Source organism: Phyllostomus hastatus, unplaced genomic scaffold, assembly GCF_019186645.2.
Source record: "Phyllostomus hastatus isolate PE091 unplaced genomic scaffold, TTU_PhHast_1.1 phas_contig_81, whole genome shotgun sequence".
Lineage (NCBI taxonomy): Eukaryota > Metazoa > Chordata > Mammalia > Chiroptera > Phyllostomidae > Phyllostomus > Phyllostomus hastatus.
This window is the reverse complement of record NW_025333962.1, coordinates 2,274,073-2,296,847: the sequence shown is the minus strand read 5'-3', so window position 1 is coordinate 2,296,847 and position 22,775 is coordinate 2,274,073. Positions and strand designations below refer to the sequence as shown.

The 22,775-nt window shown below is 48.8% G+C and overlaps 1 protein-coding gene across 3 annotated transcripts; it reads right to left on the bottom strand.

Moving 5' to 3' along the window:
- Nucleotides 1-4,645: 4,645 nt before the first annotated feature.
- On the bottom strand, nucleotides 4,646-22,438 carry ARF1 (ADP ribosylation factor 1). 3 transcript variants are annotated; one of them, XM_045850572.1, is made up of 5 exons: nucleotides 22,302-22,438; nucleotides 6,495-6,679; nucleotides 6,299-6,409; nucleotides 6,098-6,222; nucleotides 4,646-5,965 (listed from the first exon to the last, which is right to left on the bottom strand). In XM_045850572.1, the coding sequence occupies exons 2-5, from the start codon at nucleotides 6,640-6,642 to the stop codon at nucleotides 5,804-5,806; spliced, it is 546 nt and encodes a 181-aa protein (XP_045706528.1). In that variant the 5' UTR covers nucleotides 6,643-6,679; nucleotides 22,302-22,438; the 3' UTR covers nucleotides 4,646-5,803. The 3 variants fall into 3 exon arrangements, with proteins under 3 accessions (XP_045706528.1, XP_045706526.1, XP_045706529.1); XM_045850570.1 differs by having other exon boundaries at nucleotides 22,180-22,303; XM_045850573.1 differs by lacking the exon at nucleotides 22,302-22,438 and adding an exon at nucleotides 22,099-22,121.
- Between the last annotated feature and the right edge of the window lie 337 nt (nucleotides 22,439-22,775).

Here is a 22,775-nt window from a genome sequence, read left to right as displayed (position 1 = left end):
CACCTTCTGGCCAAGGGGTAGATTTCACATAGACAGGATGGGCATTCTGCAAGACCTGAGGGAGCAATCACCAACCTTTACACAAGCAGCTGACCCGGCTCAAGCCTGGGCTGCATCTTGTTGTGGGCTGTGGATTGACCCTGGGACCCTGTCAGGATCTTTCTCATAAACCTGAGGGGGCCTGTAGAACATTGCCATACACACAGGTTGTGTGGAGGGTATTCCAGGCACCACTAGGGAGGCAGAAACCGGTAGGACATGACACTCCCTCTGATGGCAACTCACAGGGAGGGATGCTGGGCTAAGCACCCACCTTGGACTCCTAGTTTGTAGTCCTCCTTGGTCTGCTGAGCACACAGCTGGCCATGTGCAGCTACTTTGGCATCTGTCCTCCAGGGTCTACCAGCCTGCTGGCCTTACTCAGGGACATTCCCACTTGGGCAGCGTCCTTGGATTCCTCATCCCACCAGCTGCTGCTGCCCCAGTTCACTGCTTACCACTCATCTCCAGGAACACTGCACAGCAGTGTCTATACTCATTGTTCAGGGCCAAGTTACTCATGACACCTGTTGAAGACAGCAAGGTAGACCTTACTCAAGGTAGGATTGTGGAGGTGGATGTACTGAGGTAGAGGCTGAGTATTGCATGGAAAAGTGGGGTTTTGAGCCAGGAGCAGGGTGGAGTCAGTGATGGGAAATAGTACTAGGGAGAGGAGGTACCTGGCTAAATCCACCTAATGTGATTGCTTCTAAAGGTAGGCAGGCAGGCAATCAAACTTCTTTTGGGCACGAGGAGCCCAACTAGATATGGAGGATGGGTTTTTGTGTGGGGTTTTTTGTTTTTTTTTTTGGTGGTTTTGTTTTTTGCTAGAACTGATGGCAGAGATGGACATAGAGGCCCAAGGTCTAGTTGGAACAGCCTAAGAGTGGTCAAGCAGAGTCCTATCTGCATTTCATAAAGGTGGGGGCTCTTATTGCCCCCTCCCATGCTTCTGTACCCCCTTCTTCCCAGTCACCTCACACTAAAATGCTATTAACACTGATTACACCCCAGTGTCCAGACTATAGTTGGGCCTCCCTATAGTTGGGTCCAACTATAGTCTGGACACTGGGGGAACAGGCTGAGCTGACCCTGCTGCTCCCCAGTGCTTCCTTCATGCCCCCCTGGACCCATGCATGCATCCTACCATGACATGCTTCCCTCTACCAAAGCTGTGATCCTGCAGAGAAGTGCACCTGTGGCTTTGGACTTGTACACATGCTGAAGGCCCCTGAGCAGGTGCAGGAGCAGACCTGAAGCTCCCATGTGTGGGAACCGAGGCTCAAACCCTGTTGACTCCCACTGTGGAAGCCCCCAAAAGGGCTAGTGAGGGGGTCAGCAGAGGCAAGTCAGGAGAGCAGGCAGAGGCCTCTTCATTGCCCTCCCCACTGAGTACCTACAGGCCACTTAAGTGGACACCCTGTTGCAAGTCCTAGATCTGCAAATCACCCTACGGAGTGGATCCTTCATTGGACCCGTCACCGAGTGGGGTCTTTGACAGGCAGGGAGCACTTGTTCAAAGAGTACACTGAACCATCAGCAGTGAACGCCACGTGCCTGTGCGGAGCCTCGGCCAGTATGTGGGCAGACGTTCTTACCGGCATTGCCAGGGACCACTGGGCCAAGTGCGGTACTGTGCGCATCTACACACCTCGCATCCCTTGACTAAGACAGTCCCAGCACTGTTGCCACTCCCAGCTGTGGATGTGACAGTGAGAACCTCAGTGCTGCAGGAGATTCCTCACCAATTCCTCCTCAGGAGTGCCTGTCTGTGGGCTCTCGCACATAGAAGACAGTGACTTTCAGGCACCATTCTTGGATCCTGGCGTCACCACACAATGTGACTTCTAATTGGTTGTGCCAGCTGGGTACTGGGGTCCAGCTTCCCCTCTTTCCAGGTGTGGGTCCAAAACCAGAGCTGAGCAGGACTGGGATGTGGAAGGAGTGGTGCACAAGTGCGCAAAGCAACACAAGGTTGGCGCAGGCATGATGTTGCAGAGCGTGACATGGAAGTGTTAAGACCAGGGCACCTGGAGGCGGCTGGCGTTGCCACTCGATGTTCTGCTCCAGCCTAGGTGGCAGGCGGCGTGGGACCAGCTCAGCTGGGGGGTGTGCAGACCGTGGAGCAGAGGGAGAATGTCCTGGGGTCTCATGGGGGAGGGGGCAGCCTGGGTTCCTCTTTGTGTTGAAGATGCCAAACAGGCCATCTCCCCTTGGAGGCTCTCCCAGCTTCCTGGCCCAGGAACCTGGAGCTGGTTCTTCACAATCAGGGACACCATGCAGTCCCCCAAGAGTGGCTCCCTCCACAGCACTGTGCAAGGAGAGCAATTGGCCAAGTGCCTTCATGCCCAGAAGCCGAGGCCAGGAGCAAAAAGGGGAGCCCGGGTAAGGGCTGGTTGAGGGCCCTGGACCCAGGGTTTACAGGACTCAAGAGTTCTTGGCAAGTCTACTCTCTCCCTCTTGGGTCAGGGATGTTCCTGGCCTGGGACCCCTTTTTCTTCTTGGGAGTCTCCCTAGGCTGTGAGCCCAGAAGTCAGGCAGCCCCATGGTGTGAGTTGCCAGGTGCATGAGGCCAATGTGTGAGGTGCCCTCCCCCATACTGCTTCAGGGGCCCCTGGAGCAATAGCCACTCTAGAGGCCAAATGAGGGGGGCGGAGGGTGCAAGAGGGTGCTACCTGGCAGCAACTGTGCTGGAAGAGGCTTTGAGAAGGTCCCACAAATTTTTCTGCCTAGATGGGAAGGTCCCTATCTGAGCCACCTACTATGCCAGCAGCTGGCCATTATACCAAGGAACTTGGCTTGGTGAACAGCCATGTGTGGTCAGTGGCTATTGTGGTTAAATCCTGGCACTCTGTGTATCCCCAACTCACAGCCCCGAGAGTCACAAGAGCACGAAAATGGAGCACAAGAAAAAAGAAGCACAGGACCTGGGCAGCCTTTTTGTCCCTGGCTCCTGCCATTTAAGTGCAACAAACTTGCCTGTGGGGCTAGGCCAAGTGGTTAAGTGGCCCCTCACACTGGGCATTTCTTGGGTCTCCCACAAGGGCCTGACAGAGGCTCAGCCCACCAGGACCCTGCCCACCTCAGGCAGGACCTGTTCTCAGTGAAGCCTTGGAGCTTGTGCCCTGCCAGGGAACTGGAGGGCAGGTTTATGGGGCCCTACCAGGCCCCTGGGTAAGCAGACCAAGGTGTTGCCTCAGCCCCAGATGACCCCAGGCCCACCAGGGAGACATCTGCCCAGGAGGTCCACCTGCCTTAGGCTCCAAATACTGCTACTTCTGCTTTTCTTTGTGTTGACTTACCTTTGTACTTACAAAACTTTTAAAAATAAAATATTTATTTTAGAGGGGAAGGGAGGAGAGAACATCAATGTGTAGCTGCCTCTTGCACGCCCCCAACTGGGGACTGGGTCCACAACCCAGGCATGTGCCCTGACCAAGAATCAAACTGTCGACCCCTTCATTCTCAGGCTGGCACTCAATCCACTGAGCCACAACTTGTTTTAAACTGAAGATCACAGTGTTCCAATACAAACTAATGTGTGAAAATGAGGTGAATGCCTTGGGTTCCAGCAGGACCTAAGACCCCACTGGGAAGGGGACTCCTGGTGGCCAGCAGAGAGGGTAGAGAAACCAGAAATGGCTCAGCTGCATGGCTTTGCTGAGGTATATGAGTGCAGGGGGGAAAGGTGGCGGGGGGGATGCTTCTAACTGGTGGGTATGTGGTGGAGGTAGCCTTGTACCTAGAGACACACCCTTATTCCTCAGCCACACAGGTACCTCCTGCCTCCTGTTCCATGTGTCCCTATTTATTTGCCTGCAGAGTCTGCTCTGCTCCTTCCAGGCAGGGAAGAACTACAGGTGCACCCGCCACCCCCCCATCCCAACTCCTCTGCTGGGAAGTATGCCTGCAGTCGTTCACCACCTTATCCCCAGAAGAAACAAAAGTTTATAATTGCATTGGAGTAAAGAGAAAACCCAAGCTGGATTCATTATTATCCTATATATTCAATTTGCCTCTAATTTTTAAAGACATAAAAAGTAAAGATTATTCTGTCTTCAGAGTCCTGTTTCTCAACCTGTTAGGCTATTACCTCAGGCTGAACATAGCAGAGGGTTGGCTACACAAGGGTTGGATGGCTACCTGGACCTTGGCTTGGCCAGGTAGTAGGTGTGCCCAAAAGGGCTCTAAGGTCAGAGGGACAGACCCTAAGGAATAGGGGCCCACAGCACCCAAATGGGCACAGGTGTGTACCATGGCAAAGCCTCCTGAGGCAAAGATATAGAACTAGACCAAGGGTTCCTCTCTCCCCTAGGGATGCCTCCACAGGTGATCCCAGGCCCTTGCCCATCAGGCACACCCCACACGGGGACCTTGCTGGTCCTCTCTCAGTCTGTCATCACCAAGACTGGACCTGGACCAGAACCAAGACTGGACTGCTAGTGGAGAGAGACCAAAGAGGAAGACCCCCAACAGTGCCTCCCTCAGGTACACCTGCCCCAGAGGTGGGGACCTGGTCAGGGGTGGCCATACTCCCTAAGTCATTCCTGCCCATGCCCCAGGAGGCAGCCTTGGTCAGTGGCACCCATGCACTGGAAAGCCATGAAATAGTTAAGAGATTTTATTCTAATAGCTAATAATTACAGTGCTTGTTTTGTCGAAATGAAAACTGAAAACAAGTATACAAAAACAGTTGATTACTAATTGTGTATTGAAAGCAGTAAGAGGTTCCACGACACCAGATAAACCAGTTCTGAGGTTTTCCCCCAAGATAAAGTTTAACAGCTCCAGCTTCTTCAGTGTTTATCAAAGTATAAAAGAAAAAAGTCGAGGTTGTTGATTTTGATGTCAAACTTGACCCTTGCAGGCTGAAGGAGTGAAAGCACATGTGGACAGGGGCTCTGAGGAGCTAGGCTCTAAGATGACCGGTCACATGTCCGTGCTCCTACTGGTGAGACCCAGACAACCTGGAGCAAGTGAGCGTGCATGGGGACCATAGAGGGGCTCCTGCTCTGCCAGAGTGATCCTGCCAAAGCACCTACACCAACCCAAGGGATGGCTGAGGTCCCTCCAAGGGGGTCCGCCAGTGGTGGCCACAGCCCCAGCCCTTCCCTCAGGCAGTGGTGTAAGCACAGGTACAAGCAAACGCTATGGAATGCGGAAGACCCAGCAAGACAGCCATTCAGGGACCATAAGTGACCATGCAGAATGTTTTGTGGCTGGTTCAGCCCACCACATGCTCCAGACTCGAAAGAGACCATGGGTAGACTGGACTCAAGCCATTACTACAGAACCTACAGTAGGCACATTTCCCCCTTCTCTGTGTTCAAGTGTCTCTTTATCTTGTATTTGTAACTATTTTAAAAAATGCACTGAGCTTGGGTTAAAAATCAACCATCAAAATGGATCTCAACACAGATCTAAAGCCCAGAGGAGTGTTGGACTGATCTGACAGCTACTCCTAGAGGCCCTGGTGCCTAAAATCCCTTCTCAGTACTAGACAGTGGGTTGATTCTCATTTTACAATAAAAAAAGCTGAGTCATATTGCATAGGAGTACCAGAAACTGCCTCATTGGAAACAAAAACTATTTACATTAAATAAAAACCCGGTTGCAGGCTGCGTCTGCACATGTACAGCATGGTGAAGCACACTGGGACCGACCATGGAGACAGCTTCTGGCACTCACACCACAGGGGCACGGCTGCCACATGAGAGGAAAAGCGAGGGTGAAGGAGGGAGTGAGGGGGGGAGAAGAGTGCGGCTCACTTCTGGTTCCGGAGCTGATTGGACAGCCAGTCCAGTCCCTCATAGAGCCCGTCCCCACTGGTAGCACAGGTCGCCTGAATGTACCAGTTCCTGTGGCGCAGAGAGTGCAGGCCCAGCTTGTCCGTGATCTCCGCTGCATTCATGGCATTGGGGAGGTCCTGGTGGGAGGGGCAGGGTGGCATGGCCACCATGAATCATCAGGAAGACTGGGGACTCCCCCCCACACCTGACCTGTGATCCCTTCAGACCTCCAGCCCCTTGGGGTGGCTTGGTCACACACAAGCACATACCTGCTTGTTTGCAAACACGAGGAGAACAGCATCCCTGAGCTCGTCCTCTGCCAGCATCCGCATGAGCTCCTCTCGGGCCTCATTGACACGCTCTCGGTCGTTGCTGTCAACCACAAAGATGAGACCTGCCAAGGAGCAGGCATCAGTGAAGGTGCCAAGGACTCTGAACCTCTCCCACAAGCCACAGCTCCCCTCCCTCACCTTGGGTGTTCTGGAAGTAGTGGCGCCACAGAGGCCGGATCTTGTCCTGACCGCCCACGTCCCACACGGTGAAGCTGATGTTCTTGTACTCCACAGTTTCCACATTGAAACCTGAAGGAGCATGGCCCAGTGTGAACCAAGCCCCCCAGCAGCCACCGCATCCTCCCATAGCTCCCCAGTGGCCTGGCCTCCTCACCTATGGTGGGGATGGTGGTCACGATCTCACCCAACTTCAGTTTGTACAGGATGGTGGTCTTCCCTGCAGCATCCAGGCCCACCATCAGAATGCGCATTTCTTTTTTGCCAAAAAGGCCCTTAAAGAGGTTTGCGAAGATATTCCCCATGCTGTAGACCGGAGGGAGACACACTGGCCAGAGAAACCTGCAGAGACAAGGAAGGGGTACCTCAGGTCTCTTTCTGTGTGCTACCCAGGGTTAGCAGCACAGGCACAGCTTAGAGACTACCCAACCTCCTACCATGGACAAAGAGACAAACACCCTGCTTTCTCCTGAAAACTCACAGGACAGAAGCTAAAGAAATTCCAGCCCCCAAACTACAGAAATAGTCCTGCCTGCTGGGTCTCTCAATCCACCTCCCCGCTATACTCGTTAGAAGGGAGAGCCTGGGAATCTTAGGAACAGGGCTGACATTTACCATCCGACATCCATAGCTTTCAAGGAATGCCAGATCCTCTCCTGTCTAACAGAACTTTTCAAGGGGTGAAGCAGACACTGGCCTGCAGTGTCCCCATCACTATGGATGAAATAAGACATTCACATGGACTACCAAGTCCAGTAGAAGGAAAGGTACAGCATGGCTTTTCTCTCATGGGGAGCAAAAGCTGCGGCCTCCACCATGACAGACCTTTAATGAAATAAGACATTCACATGGACTACCAAGTCCAGTAGAAGGAAAGGTACAGCATGGCTTTTCTCTCATGGGGAGCAAAAGCTGCGGCCTCCACCATGACAGACCTTTATTTCTATCTCTCGGGCACATTACAGGATGGTCCTCATTTACTATGCACAGGTTCACTTTAGGTGGTTACCTTTACAGAAAACAAAGGAGGCAATGCTGCTAATCACATCACAGAAGAGGGATATTTGCAAATGAAAAGGCAAAAGTGGTTGAACCGGTTACACTCATCCTTGGAAGGTTTAGCATGGATTTTAGGAAGTTACTTTGCAGTAAATGTCCAGTAAATTCAGGGTGAGGGAGTTTTTTTAGCAAGAGCAAGACTCAAAGTGGCCTAGGCACACTGCAGGCCTGATTCCCCACGGGGAACCTATCCACGGGCGTGGGTCCTGTGCATCTCTGAGTGGGAGCTCAGCCCACACCACACTGAACAGTCTCCTACAAAGAGGGCCAAAAACAATCAAACTAAGGACCCCAGTGTCTTTCAACTGCCCCACCAAGACCCAGTGAAACTCGGCCCATGCTCAAGATGACAACAAATGTATGGGGAGCTAGTCTCCCAGCCCCTGACAAACAAGAAGCCAATCTTTTTCAACAAACCCCACAGGCAGGCCATGAGGACCAACAACACCTGGGCACTGAGTTCAAGGAAGAGCAAAGGCCCAGGTAGCACTGTCGGGGCAAGGGGAGGGGGGAAGGCCTCCCACCAGCAGAGGAGGAGGAAGGGGCCTGTGTGGCATGCCAACATGTGTGAGAATATCTGTGCCATGTCCAGGCCAGTCTCACCCCAGGCTCCCCTCACTCAGCAGAGTAAAATCACTGGGACATCATCCAGCCAACTGCTTCCTAAGGTCAGAGAGCAGGCAGGCAGGGACAGGAGTCTGTTGGCTGGCAAAAGCAGGCTCTCAGTCCCAGAAGGCCCCCAGGGCACGAGACCTGCTCAGGCCTGGCCTCTCCAAGCTGCAGCACTTTTATTCTTCAACTTTTATTCCAAAGAAGAAAAAACGGTCACTTTCTCAAATGCTGATGAACCTGCTCCCAGAAGTAACCAAGTGTTTCAGTCTTTAGACTATGACTGATACTGCTGAGTCAGAGGCCAGTGAAGGATATCCTATAGGCCTAGTGCAGACACGCCCCACTGCACCCACCTAGGGGGTATGCCTAGATCCCCACTGTCCCTGACACCCTGATGACCCCTGACACCCTGATGACAGGCTCAGGTGGAGTCAGTAAGTCTCTCCACTCCAGTTCTCTCCACCTGAGCACTAAATGACAATGTGCACATACAGCTCATTAAACACACACCCTCTCTGGCCATAGTGCCCTGACATTGTCAAACGGTACTTTTCTACCTAGCCATTCCTTTCTGTTGTTAGCACTCTGCTTAAGAAACCACCTTTCCAGCTTCAGGTATCCACATGGGTGTGAACTCACACAATCTTCTTTCACTCAATGGGTCAGAACTAGCTGCCCCATTGTGAACATGATGCTTTGAATACCACCTGACATGCCCAGTAGGACCCCTTCCAACCAGTTTCAGTACGCTTGACATTTCTTGTTTTTTTTTTTTTTTTTTTGCTTTGGACAATATTTACCTATTCAAAAAACTTAATTTTAAAATTTAAGGAGAGCTTTACTGTAACATTTCCTTTTCTGCAAACAGCAAGTTTTCCTAAATACAGAGAGTGAAAAATTATGGAACACAGACTAAACACACATTTCATTCCTGAAATCACCACTGATACACAAAGCGATGCCTGACCCACATGGGACAAAAAGAAAAGGGACGTAGGTAGTACAATGTGGCAGGGTCTGACTTCATGCTCATCCTTGTTTTCAGCCCCGCAACAGAGCAAAGGGATCTGACTTGGCTCTCCAGGCAGAGGGGAGTGAGGGCTTATGCTCTAATGGAAAGAGAGGGATGTGGTGCACTCTATGGGGAGGCATAGCAGACCCAGAGGACTCAAAGCATGGACCTATAGAGGACCCCCCAAAAGCCATGTCCTATCCCCTTTAAGAAGCTGCCATGGAAGAGACCGAAACAAGCAAGGAATTTTCATGGAGCAAGACAGAAGAAAGACCAAGACTATTTAAAAAGAAAACAAAAACCTTCCCTCACACACAGCCCCAATGTCAACAAGGTGGAGATGTGGGGCCTGAAAAATAATAACAGGTGTTAGAACACAGAAAGTGACAGCACAGAGCTGACAAAGTGAAAAATCCACAAAAGCACAGATAATTAATGGAAAACAAGGAGAATTTGAAAAAATCAACATCTACCTTGGGCATGGAGATGACCTCTTTGATACAAAACCAAAGATACAATTCAGGAAAGGAAGAAGTTATAAGCCGGACTTTGTTAAAATTGCAAGCTTCTGCCTTGGCTGGTATCACTCACTGGATTGAGCTCTGGCCTGTGAACCAAAGGGTTGCGTGCGGGTTTGATTCCCAGTCAGGGCAAGTGCCTGGGTTGTGGGCCAGGTCCCCAGTTGGGGGCATGTGAGAGGCAACCAGCTGATATATCTACCACGCATCAATGTTTCTCTCCCTCTCTCTCTGTTCCCATCTCTCTAAAAATAAATGAAATAATATAGAAATAAATAAAATAAAATTGCAAGCTTCTATTCTAGGAAAAGACACTGTCATAGAGAAAATATTTGCCAAAGACACATCTAATAAAGGACTGTCATTCAAAACCACACAAAGATCAGTTAAAACCCAACAGTAAGGAAACAAAAACCTGATTAAAATAATGGGCCAAAGACCTTGATGCCTCAGCAAAGAAGATGTACAGGAACACAAATGAGCCATGAAAGGATGCTCCACATGACATGTCCTCTGGGAAATGCAAATCAAAGTAAGGAGCTACCACTACACACATGAGAATGGCCTACACCAGGAACACCGACATCATCAAATATGGGTGACGATGCGGGGCAGCAGGAGCTGGTGGGAATGCAGAATGATGCAGCCATTTTGGAAGACAGTTGGCAGTTTCTCACAAAACCAAACATACTCTTACAAGCAACTGCAGTCCTTGGTATTAAGTCAAAGGAGTTGAGTTAAACTCAAAGGAGTTGAAAACTTATGTCCATAAAAAAACCTGCACATGCATGTTTACAGCAGCTTTATTCGTAATTGCCAAAACTTCAGTAGGTGAATGGATAAACTGTGCTACAACCATATGATAAAATATTATCCAGCACTAAAAGAAGCCAGCTATCAAGCCATGAAAAGACACATGGAGGAACTGAAATGTGTATTGCCAGGTGGAAGGAACCAACTGGACGTGATCACCTACTGTACAATCCAATCACCTGACATTCTGGAAAAGGCAAAAACTAAGGAGGCAGTAAAAAGATCAGTGGTTGCCAGGGTTTGTGGGGAGGGGAGGGGGCAGAGTAATGAAGCTACTCTGTAGGACACTGCAATGATGGCTACGTGTCATTATCTGTTTGTCCAAGCCCACAGAATGTACACCACCAGGAGTGAACCCAGCATAAACTATGGACTCTGGATGATGTGTCCATGGAGGTTCACTGGGTTGTAACTAATGCATCGCTCTGGTGGCAGGTGCCAATAGTAGGGATTTCCTACAATGTATGTATGGGAAATCTCTGTACCTTCCCCTCAATTTTGCTGTGAACCGAAAACTGCTCCCCAAAAAAACTTAAAAATCTTTTAAGAAAAATAAATATCTAAGACTGAAACAGATCCACTCAAGGCAGACTAAATTCCAGAACACCAAGGGTCAAAGAACTTTAAATTTAGCATTCAAAAAGATCAGACAGAAGCAGTACTTTCAACCTGTAAACCCTACACCAGCCAAAGTATGAATTAGGTATAACAGCAGAGTATCAGGTGAAAAATGCCAGGCAGCCCCAGACAAGGAGAGCCTTCAAGGGCCTGGGCAGCAGCCAGCACATACATTACTATTTACGTGGTTTAAATATGCGGCTTGGCAATTCCAGGGGAATTGGGAAAAGCTAATGACAGGTAAATGGGAAAAAAATCCAAGGATAAAAGGAGGCCATTTTAGGATTTCCTGTAGGAAAACATAAGACAGTCACTGCTTGGGTCTACACTGAACAATGTTTATTCCATCATGAACTGTTACCATCCAGAACAGATGCACTCACTCAGAACTACACAGGTACAGCCAAATGATGAAAGGGGCTGTCCCTTGGAAGCAGGACAGAGGGCTGCTCTTTCTTTATGTCTGTTTCACTGTTTAAGCATTCCTGTCACAAAAACCAAGGCACCAAGGGGTTAAAAGGTTATCTGCACTGCCTTGATCAGCTGTTTGATTCCTGGTCAGGGCACATGCCTAGGTTTGCAGGGCCCCTGCCAGAGGCAAGTGATCCGTGTTTCTCTGTCACATCGATGCCTCTCTCTCTCTCTCTTTCTCAAAAAAAGTTACCTGTACTGAGGGCAGAGGGAACACCTCCAGGTAGAACCCTATGTATGGGCGTGGCCTCTGCATGCAAAGTCTCTGCCTCTCCCCACTGGCCTGTGTCAGTGAGCCCTGATTACCAACACAGTCCCTGCCCTCCCCAGTAGGATTTTAAACAGATCCAAGTCATGGCACCCCATAAGGGGAAGGAGTCACACTTGGTGGCAGAACCAGGATGGGGATCAGAACCAAGTCTCAGATTTAAGAAACTATGAATATCCAGCTCTGGTTGGTGTTACTCAGTGGATTGAGCGCCAGCTTGTGAACCAAAAGGTCACCAATTCGATTCAATCAGGGCACATGCATGAGTTGCAGCCAGGTCCTCAGTAGGGGGTGTGTGAGAGGCAACCACACATTGATGTTTCTCTTCCTTTCTCCCTCTTTTCCCATCTAAAAATTAAAAATATAAAATCTTAAAAAAACAACTATGAATATTTAGCATTTGGTGTCTCCCCACTACAAGCATCTGTACCTACCCTGCACCTGGTGGCTTCCTGGCCTGTCCCCTCAGCACTGTTTACTGCTTTGTGAGAGGTCCAGACCTAACACAATATGTCGTAACATGTAAGTTCAACACTGGCCACCAGAGTTCTGCCATGGTCTCTTGGTACAGGTTCCAACTTGTAGGACACTCAGCCCAGGTGCTCTTCCACCTTTTCCTACACCGGAATCCCGCACATTCAAGTCAAAACCTGTTTTTCAGGTTTACTGGATTAGTGAGCAGAGAAGATACCAGCTTTTTCAGTAGAACCCCTCCTTTCCCACCTGTGAGCCTGTACCTAAGCAAGAGTAACAAGGGGGCTGTGAAACCAGACACAGCCTCTAGGGTAGCATACCTGCATTAAAGTCAAGAAGAGAACACAACTCCTACATGCAGAGATCTACACAGGCCAAGAAGGCCAACAACTGGGCATCCCGGAGGAAAACACGCACCCCACTTTCAATAAATGACTGCTTTAACTGCTAAAGAGAAAAAAGGGCACCTGTGACCTCTACCTGTGTCTGTGCACCTTCACCAAGCCCCAGTGGTTTTTGGAGAAGCAGGGACAGAGTTGTGCAACTTGTATTTGTAGAAGGAGTCTGTCAGGTGTCCTACAAACATTAGAGCTGGTCTGTGTAACAGAATCTCTGTAACAGGGACCACCAAGATGACCTGAATGAACATCTGGAATCACACTAGGAAGAAGACATTACCAATGTGGAGTATAGCTTGGGGAATGAAAGTGTGACCCAGGGAGGCAGGATGGGCTGCACTGGTCTCCTGTGTAAATGGGCATTCAGAGAGATAAATTCCCTAACTTGAATGAAAAGATGACAGATTTTTTTCTTTTTGCCTTGTTAAGTCAGAAACTCATATTTTCTCTAAGAGTTTCATGAATGGGCAACTACATTTGCCACTTATATATGTACTTAGATTATCCCTCATTTGAAAGCTCAATTCAATCCAGACACACAGGATTTAAATTTAAAGGTGGATCCTCTATGTTCATAGGCAGTATGGTCACTTATTTATTACTGCTGCAAACTGCTTTTTGTGTATCACCCTGGGACTCCAGCACACCAGCAAAAGAAAGCATCAAGCCATTAAACTATGTCAGCCCAACACTCAATTCCTGTAGCTCTGATATTTCCCTGTCATCAAGTAGCATTATTACATTTGTCACTGTTTTATAAAAATTAGTGTAGGAGGAAAATTGAATGTGCCAATACTAGTATTGATAAGCAGGTATACTTCAAGGCCTAACACAACTGTTACAAAAATACACATCAGCAACAGTGTTCATTGTGTACTCACAATGTTCAGCCAGAGACATTCAATGGATCTAATTAAGTTGACAGAATTTTCTCTTCTTGTCCTTCAGATATAATTGATACATACACTGTCTTGGTTTCAATATCGTTTGATATGTGTACATATTGTGAAGTGATCACCACAAAAAATCTAGTTAACATCCAGCACTTCACACAGTAAAAATATTTTCCTTGTGATGAGAACTTTTAACACCTATTCTCTGAACTTCTTGCAGATGTACAATACAATACTGTTAACTACAGCCACTGACCCACACATTATTTAAGACTGGAGGTTTGTACCTTTTGACCCCTCCCTCATCCATTTTCCCATCTTGAACTTTCAATAAACCAAAGAATATGCAACAGTATTTTTGAACTGTAGCACTCTTGTCTGCATCTAAAGGTGAGTTTCAATGAGACACTGTTTTTCAGAAGGAGACAGACCTTCAGGATGTTTAGCAGGAACCAATTAGGCAGAAAAGTTGGCCCTTTATGTAGGATTCTGCACACTGACCCCCACACATGAGGAAGGCCAGCATCCTTACACTGGAGTGGACTGGAGGGCCCTGGAGGGTAACATGTCCTTTGCACAGAGCCCCCCCCAAATGAAAGAGGGCATTACCTGTTAGGTCCAATTCTTAGGAGATGCAACCAGTGATATTCAATTCAGATCACTCTGCCAACTTATGATGCAAGGCTGAATTCTTAAAATGACAGCCAGTAATAAAGTTTCATTCACGGAAGTGACACTTGGTCAACAGTAACATGAACACCCACTGTCTAACTGAACAGGCACCCAGCAACCACAAGGCACATATAGGAACAGCTTAACTGCAATTAATCCTACTCACCACTAAGTACAAAAACCAAACCGTTTAAACCAAACCATTTATCTTTAGTTGTTTCCCTTTATTTAACCCTTAACAAGTTTTATTTAACAAAAACATAATTCAAAGCAATTTACCAAATACATTTAATGTCCTTCTGAAATCTATTGGGGGGGGGGGGGCGGCGGCAAATAATCTGGGCGGGCCAGATGGGCTGGACCAAATGAAAACAATATCCATGTGGAACTCCAAATGCCATAGGACTTCCACTGTAGTGAAACCAGTTTGGAGACGGCCCACACGTGATGCCTTGCTTAGGGCTGCAATGGAAAAATGGTTTGGTGTACATGTCCTGGTGGCAGAAGCCTGCTTCTCTGTATTTCCTCTTCCTGATTTGTCCCTGGGCAGGAGGCCTTCCACAATAGCCCACACTCCCGGTCCCCTGCAGCCATTTAGGCCTGCCTGAGTATTCTGGCCTGTGGAATGGAGCAGCTTCCAGGTCCCACAGGCCGGCGGGGGCGGTGGGGGGGGGGGCACCTGCCCCCCTACTGAGAAGCGACCAGTACCCTGGATCATAACAAACACTTCTACTCTGGCAGTAAGGGTGCAGGTACCCTCTGTCTGACTCCGATTACAGTTAAGTCTGAAGGACTTATTACTAGAAGAAAAAAAAAAATCAAAGGCCAAAAATACAATCTTGTGTTAACCCACAACAAATTAAACTGAAAATGGAGGAAACCAAAGTAATTTGTGACTAAAATGCAAAGCATAGCCCTGGCCAGCTGCCTCAGTTGGTTGGAGAATCATGCCATGGACCAAAAAGCTCATGGGTTCAATTCCTGGTAGGGCCCATACAAGGCAAGCAACTGATGCACCTCTCTGAGTAATGAAAAATGAGTATTAAATAGACGAATAAATAAATAAATCACCTCAATTAATTAAAAAAAATGCAAAACAGGATTTAAGAAACCATGAGCAACTTTAAAACACCCAGACACCCTGAAGAGTGCCCTATCATCAATCCCTTGCTAATTTTGCAAGTTATTAGTGGCCCTTTGGAAGTCAATTAAATTCTTTAAATCCAACCCAGTGGGGACCAGGACCAGCAGTTTGAGATTGGTTTGAAGTGCCTCAGCAAATTGCTTGGGCATGTTCTGTGCCAAGTCATGGTTCCCGGGTCCTTGCCATACCTATTTCTCCACGCTGTGCCCACCAAGCCCTTTGCTCAACCTCTGCAGCCAAGTTCAGATGCCACCACCTTCCACAGGAAGGTCCTTCCCTTTGTTCTTCTCAGGGCACCCCCGACACACCACTGGGCTAACAGTCGCCAACAGTACTGAGTGAATCCAACTGACAGGTGGTAAAGGAGGGTACAGCTAAATGACAGGGAACCTGGTTTTTAGCAGTCTCTGTGTCAAGCAATGTCAAAGGCTGCTTGTGAGGGACACTGGTACCTTTTTGATGCAGCTAGCAGCTTCAGCCCCAGACATGCAAACCCCCCCACCCTTGGGGCAAGAGAGAAAGGTGGGCACACTGGGTTTCAGTTCTAGTAGGGAGCCCATGCAAAGAGAGAACAATTCAGGATTCTGATTTCTCTTGTGAAATAAATCACATTCCTTTGTTTTTGGCACTCCACTCCTCTAATCATGGGGTCACTGAAAACACACAGAGGCCTCTGCAGTCTGTGTTCTGGTGCCTTCTCAAAGCGGACACCCAGGCCCAGTGTGTGGACACAGGCCCTCTACCAGCACTAAGGTGAGGCCCAGGGGCCCTCCAAGACACCTCCAACCTCAAAATAGCAGGTGGTTCTTGAGGCTTTCTCAGCACAGTGGCTTTGGTGATGGGTTAAACCAATCCCCAAAACTTGGTTTTGGCCTTCAGGTAACTTTCATTTTGAAAACAGAAATAAAAAAAAAATGCAGCCTCACCTCTTTTTCTGAAGTACGGGCTTTCAGAGGATACAGAAAAGGAAAGTGTAGCAGGGATTGAGAGCCTCTGTTGGACAACCTCCACCTTTGGGACAAGCCCCCTACCAGACCTGCCCCCCACACCTTGCCTCTTGTCAGGGAGACAGCCAGGGCTGGCTCAGTGCACTCAGGGGCACTCAGCACACTCAGGGGCTCAGGATGCCCTTTGCCCCATTCTCCAAGATGCTCTTGCCCAAGAGGCCACAGCAACTTCTCAACAGGCCTCTTCCAATCTCCAGTCACACTTCGCATGGAAACCCTGGTCATCAGGGAAACCTCATTCACACACCTGCTCATGCCATCCTCTCCTTAACACTTCCCAGACCCCTGCTGCCACCTACCACGCTTTGCAGCAGGTATGACTACACCTTAACACTGCCCCACTGGGCCATTTACTCCCAGAGCACTGTGGCCCCTAAACTGTGCCCTGCTAGAACACTTCACTCACCTCCAGACTCCATTCCTCATACCCTCTCAACACACAGATCTCCCAGTGAAATCTAATTCTCCAATATAAAGGGCCAGCCCTTCCCCACTTCAACACTGAGCAAATTTCTCTCAGTTCCTTAGACCCAAACCCAGGAGACACCCACAATCCCTTTCTTCGTTCCTTTCATGCCTGTATCTGTCTGCTCTACCAGCAAGTTCTTCCTCTCCCTTTGAAAGTGCACCCCACCACCACCTGCATGTACCCTGGTGTGGCCACTTCATCTCCCCTCTGATACCCCAACAGCATGTAGCTTCCACTCCACGAGGTGTTCTCAATGCCAGCTAGAAGGACCTGTAGGATAAGTCAAATGACTGAACCCCACATGCCAATTCAGGGCCCTCACACGGGTCAGAATGGGCGCTTCACAGTGCCCCCTTACCATCCCCAATGAAAGCTAGCAGATAACACAACACAACCAATGTCCACAATGACTGTAAAACATCCATTACATAGCCCAACTGTAATGCAATGAGGAAATGAAGGACAGTGACTCAGAATAAAACACACACTTCAATACTGGGCACAACCAGACTGCCAGCTCAGAGAGGCTACTGAAGAGGCCCCCCAGGAGCCTGCTGCAAAGGCACACAAGCAGAGCCTGCATCAGCAGCTTAGGCACTAGGGAGACTGTTGTGCCCACGAGGCAGAAAGAGAGCAACTCGTGTAAGGTTCTACAATGACCAAATGCAGCCCCCACTCCCCGATTTACAAAATAGTTGCTTTCCTGAAAAATTCATAACATCTATTAAAAATACATGCAATAAGACAACAACAACAACAACAACAACACAAGAACCAAGGTGTTGTCTCTGTACATAAAACAGAATTAGGGCTAAGACACGAAAGTTACAGAAGATGCATTCTTACTGCTTTCACAAATTGTTCAAAATCTCTTTCTGGGAAGCTAGCCTCTCCAAGGCCCACTGGCACACACCAGCATACTTCCCCCTACTGCTTACCCACTCTGCTCCTGGCAGGTCTCCAACACCACCCTAGGGCCTCTGTACTCCCTGTTCCCCTGCCCAGGAGAAGCCTCCTGTTTCTCCCTCAGACCCATAGGACCCTGCTCCCTCACATGTCTGGTCACCCCCCAAGCTCATTCCCTATCCTCTTGATAGGCTGAACTCAGCGCCCACCCCTTTCCTTTGCCATGCTGGCCGCCTTCCCCTTCTGTTCAAGGCCAGGACCCTTCATCTCTACCCAATCTCACTCTGCCAGTGGGGGCCCTCCTTTGCCCAGAGCTCACCATCCTCCCCACACCTCTATCACCTTCCCTCACTGGATACTTCCCTGGGTACCCAAAGGACTCACAACCAGAAAGAGGAAAGAACTGTAAAAGAGCACTTACCAGGGCCCTTAGGGGTTAAAAGGCAAAAATATTAATCATACATGCCTACAAATACACTTTCCCTAAAAATTAGTTTGTCAGGAAAAACCTACCAAGTCAACAATGAATTTCATGCTGGTTTAAAATTATACATGACTGGTACAGTCTGAACATTCCTTTGATGTTCCAGTGAGGAGGCCGGGGCTGTGGAGACCCTGTGATTACTTAGGGCAAAGGCGAGCATCTCAGCAACATCTAGTACACAAGAGGGATGTGTACACAATCTGCTTCCTACACCTGTCCTTGGATTCCTGCAACTGGCGACACAGAATACATCTTCACTGATCTCCCCAGGAATTAGCAAGATCTTATAACACTTTGACAAGAGAGAAATGCTAAAAGCTGTAATTATTTTAAGCAAAGTTTCACCAACCAAATTGACAAAAGATGTATTTTAAACAGATTAATTGATCCAATCAGTTCATTAGGAACTGCCTGCTCATCTACAGAGGAAAGGAAACCTCACAGGAAAAATACACTATTAACAACAAAAAGATGACCTTTGTTCTGAAACCTTAATAAAAAAACGCTGGCACATCTAACTTTGCCGTCACTCCTAGTCTTTGCGAATGGGTCTAGAAAGTCTTTAACATTGTTTTCTTGGCCATTTGTACCTAAGTCAAACTGACAGGGTAAAATACAAACTGAAAGATGCTAACTAGTTTACATTATGACTCGCTGGCATCTCTCTAAGGAGGATTACTTATTAAACTCTGATTAAACATTAATTAATGTTTCTAAAACACACTATACAACTTAACTTCTGAAAATGCACATGGATCATACCTGGCCTGCCATCAATTTATGCCCTATACTAACAGTCACTCGTGGCATCAGACTGTGTAAAAACACCTGGCTCCTAAACAGAATCACTCCCAATTGCTATGTGTAAATCTGCTTTTCCCCTGGTCTCTTCTTTCTCTATTTGCCGATGACAGGTTGCCAAGCTCTTATTGCCACTGTGTGCAAACCTGCCCCCCCTCAGCCCCCAAGGAAACAAGGGTATGTTAGGGACAAGGAGGTTAGGTTTCTGCATCAGACTGACCACTCATTCCAACTCATATAAGGAAGCTGGGGTGATAGTACTCTGGGTGAGCACCCAAGAGACTTGCCTAGAAATAAGAAGTTTTGATGTTTTGTGTTAAATTCTGCCACATTTTCCCCCCAGCTAATCAGGTCATCTAATCCATCTACGAATTTTGAATTAACTTCCAGAAAAATGATACAGCTGTAGTCACAACCAGTGCAGTGCAACTATATTTTAACTAGTTTCAAATAAACACAGAGGATAGAACCTAAGGATTAAGGAAATGAGCTGAGATGTTACCTGAAATCAAGCCTCCACCGCCCCCCTCAACATACTCACACATTCCCAAGTTGTCCTTCACTTGCTGGTAGGAAGGGTTACACCCAACCCACTAATACAGGGGTGTCAAACTCATTTTCACCAGCGGGGGGTGGAGGGGGGGCCACATCAGCCTTGCAGTTGCCTTCAAAGGGCCAAATGTAACTTTAGGACTGTATAAATGTAACTACTCCTTAACAGTTAGGTGACAGCTCTCAGCGCTGCCTCTGGGTAGAAAATGAGGTGCCAGGACTGATAAATAAGATGGAGGGCCAGATTTGGCCCAAGGGCCTTGTGTTTTGTCACCTGTGCACTAATAGGTCAAAATCTTTTCCAAAAAGACCACTTCAGATGGTGCTGGAAGGACATCTCTAATAGCATCTACCCCAGTGAGGAACAGAGTACAAGAGGTAAGTTCTTACTAATTTTAAGATCCCAAATGAAAGGAAATTTTCATTCATGTTTCTCTCCTACCCACCTCTAACAGATGTGCATTTTATTTCCTTTTGTTCTCCTAACTCTACAAAGATTGGAAGATCAATGGGATGAATTTTAATGGGACAATGTGCACAGAGACAGTCATAAATGGAAGGGTAAGCTCAGGCCATCTGAAGTCTAAACACCTGCACAATAAAGGATCACCACTCCTAGGAAGGCCTACCTTACACGATCAATGCAGCATTTAAATGCAGACATCAAAGCAACATTCATTTTGGAAAATCTGAAGAAAACTGATTCAGCTCTCTCAAATCAAGTTACCATACTAATGATGAACTTGCACAGGGTATTCCCCTTGGTTAGGTTTATTCCTGTGCCCATTTGACTCTGTATCACCCCTATGGCTGATGGTCCACACCAAATTTCAGGGCCATCTACAGATAAATCAAAATGTACCTTCTTATAGTTTTGGGCCCATCTGGTCTTTGGTAGAGTCGGCTTAACAGGTCTGAATGCCCTCTTCATTTTGTGCAAGAGGCAAAGCAAATAGCTAGACCACACAATTTAAAAACCAGAACTATCAGTCTCATAAAAACCAGAACTGTGAGAAGCACAGAACCAGTTTTTGCCTTCTACTAACTTTATCTTAGTAGTCAACAGAGAGCATGTGTGAGTCAGCTATTAGCCAAACAAACTATTTTGGGTCTTTCTGAAGTAGCAATTCTGAATACCTGTATCTGAAGAAAACCCTCACAGGAAATAGCATATTTCTAATGTTACAGATTTACTTTCAACAGGACATTTCTGAAGACAATGACACCTGTGAGGAGGCATAGCTTCATTCTGCCCATTACAGAGAGAAAACTTTTAGAAAAAAACAGTACACTCTAACAAAGTGGCCAAATTTGTGATTAACACATACACAGTCAATTGCTCTTAATTTTGGACCCAGCTAGATAGTAACGTCATGCATTCAAGTTCTTACAGTTCTCGCTACTCACTGAGGTTGCTCAAAACTCCGAGGACAACACACTTGCAGCCCCCTTGTGTTAGATACTAAGAACTGACCCAGGAAAGGGCTACATTGCACCGCAGCATCTCACACTGCTTCAGACACAGGCAACAGTGAACGCAAGACCCATCCTGAGAACAGCTGGCAGAAAAAAGTGCTGACCACTAGTTCTGAAACGAGAACCACAGTTGACCACTGGAACACCAACCACACAGCTCTCAACAATTACTTCTCAAACCAGGCCAAAACGTCTGAATTCCCTCCTCTTTTGCCAGTAACTTCTTATGCTTATGCAATTCCGCTCAATTCATTTAAAACAGAAACTTCGTGTTTGTAGGAAACAGGAGTACCGCCTAGCTCAAAAGTGTCGTCTGAGTTAACTAGCTAATATTTTAAGTACTCGAATTAATTAGCAAGCCTTATTAACAAAGCTACAGTTTTACACGCCATAGCTAACTGGATTGTGCAACAAAAAAGTGTTAGGATATTCTGCTAGGGAAGCCGCCTTGACCTGGACCATTCGTTAAGTAGGTTAAACATTCACCAGCTCGGAAGAGTGTTCTCATCTCTGCCAACCGGGCCCAAGAAGCAACCCTAGCGTTGCGGCCCACTTTGTGAGAAAAACCCTGCACCGGCGTTCCCATTCTGCCCCTAGGACCTCACCCCAAAGCACTGCCCCACCCGCCCCGCCCATTCTGTCCTCGGAGACAGGAACTAGGCTCAAAGCCTGGTTGTCGCGTGACCTTGGCCACGTCCCGAGCCAAAAGCCTCAGTTTCTCAGTCCTCGAAACCACCGGGCGGGGGACGAAGCAGGAAACGGGGCTTCCTGGAGAGCCTGTGGCCTGGCCGGACTTCCGGGAGCCCGCCCCTACCGCTGTGGGAAGCTCCGGCTGTGGCGGGTGTCGAAGCCGGAGACTTACCCCGCACCCCAGACCGATCACAACTCGGTCCCAACCTCGACCTCGACTTTACACCCCGCGGGCGACTGACCCCGGCCCCAGCCCCCGCCCAGCCTCGACTAGACCCGCAGTCCAGCCCCACGCGCCCGCCCCACCGCTCCTCGATCCCAAATCTGGCCTCAACCCCTGCCCCAACCTAGCCTCAACTCTCACCAGCCCAGCTTCACCTCGGTCCTCACTCCGGCCTCACTTTGCTTTAGAATTAGCCCTCACCTTGGACCCAGGCCCAGCCTCGCCTCGCTTCAGCCTCGGCCCTGACCACAGCTCCCGGCCCAGCCTCGCCTCGCTTCTCACCGTGGCCCCAGGCCCGGCATCGACCCTCCCCGCCTCGCTGTTCCAGATGTAGTAAGCAGGGTCTCACGTGGCCCAGGCCGGCCCCCGGCCCCAAGTCCCGCCGGCCCCAGCCTCTGCCTCACCCTCAGCGTCCGTGCCACTGCTGCTGCTCCGAGCCAGGCGTTGGTTTCGCTCCCACAAGATGGCGGCTCTGACGGCAGCCACGTCAGTGCCTGTTGCCGGGAACGCTGGGTAATGGGGCGGGTCACCGGGGCCTCACCGCTGCACGCACGCGCAGATTTGGAGAGCGGGAGCGCTGTGTGTGGGCAGTGCCCCGCCCACTGCTGCGCTTGCGCACCACCGTGGAACGAAGTCCATCTGCGCTTGCGTTGCGAGTCTCTTTGGAGGGTGGGTTGTGGAACCTATGAACTTAACCAATATTTTTGCGGATTCTGAGACTGAGGCTCAAGCAGATCCTGGGGTTCTGCAGCTGCAGCGCCAGGGTGCCGGATCCCTTCCCTGGCCAGGGGTCCCTGCAGACAGGCTAGCTCTCCGGTATTGTGGAAACCGTTGCAACCTACAGGCCACCACCGAGGGAAGGGAGCTTCTGGGGCCCT

Bases quoted from the DNA above. Each gene is read 5' to 3' on its own strand.
- ARF1 (XM_045850570.1), bottom strand. From the start codon at position 22,199: ATGCCGGGCCTGGGGCCACG. The intron at 6,410-6,494 runs GTGAGGAGGCCA...ATGCTCCTTCAG, and splicing joins GACCACCATCCCCACCATAG to GTTTCAATGTGGAAACTGTG. The intron at 5,966-6,097 runs GTATGTGCTTGT...CCCTCCCACCAG, and splicing joins TCGTGTTTGCAAACAAGCAG to GACCTCCCCAATGCCATGAA.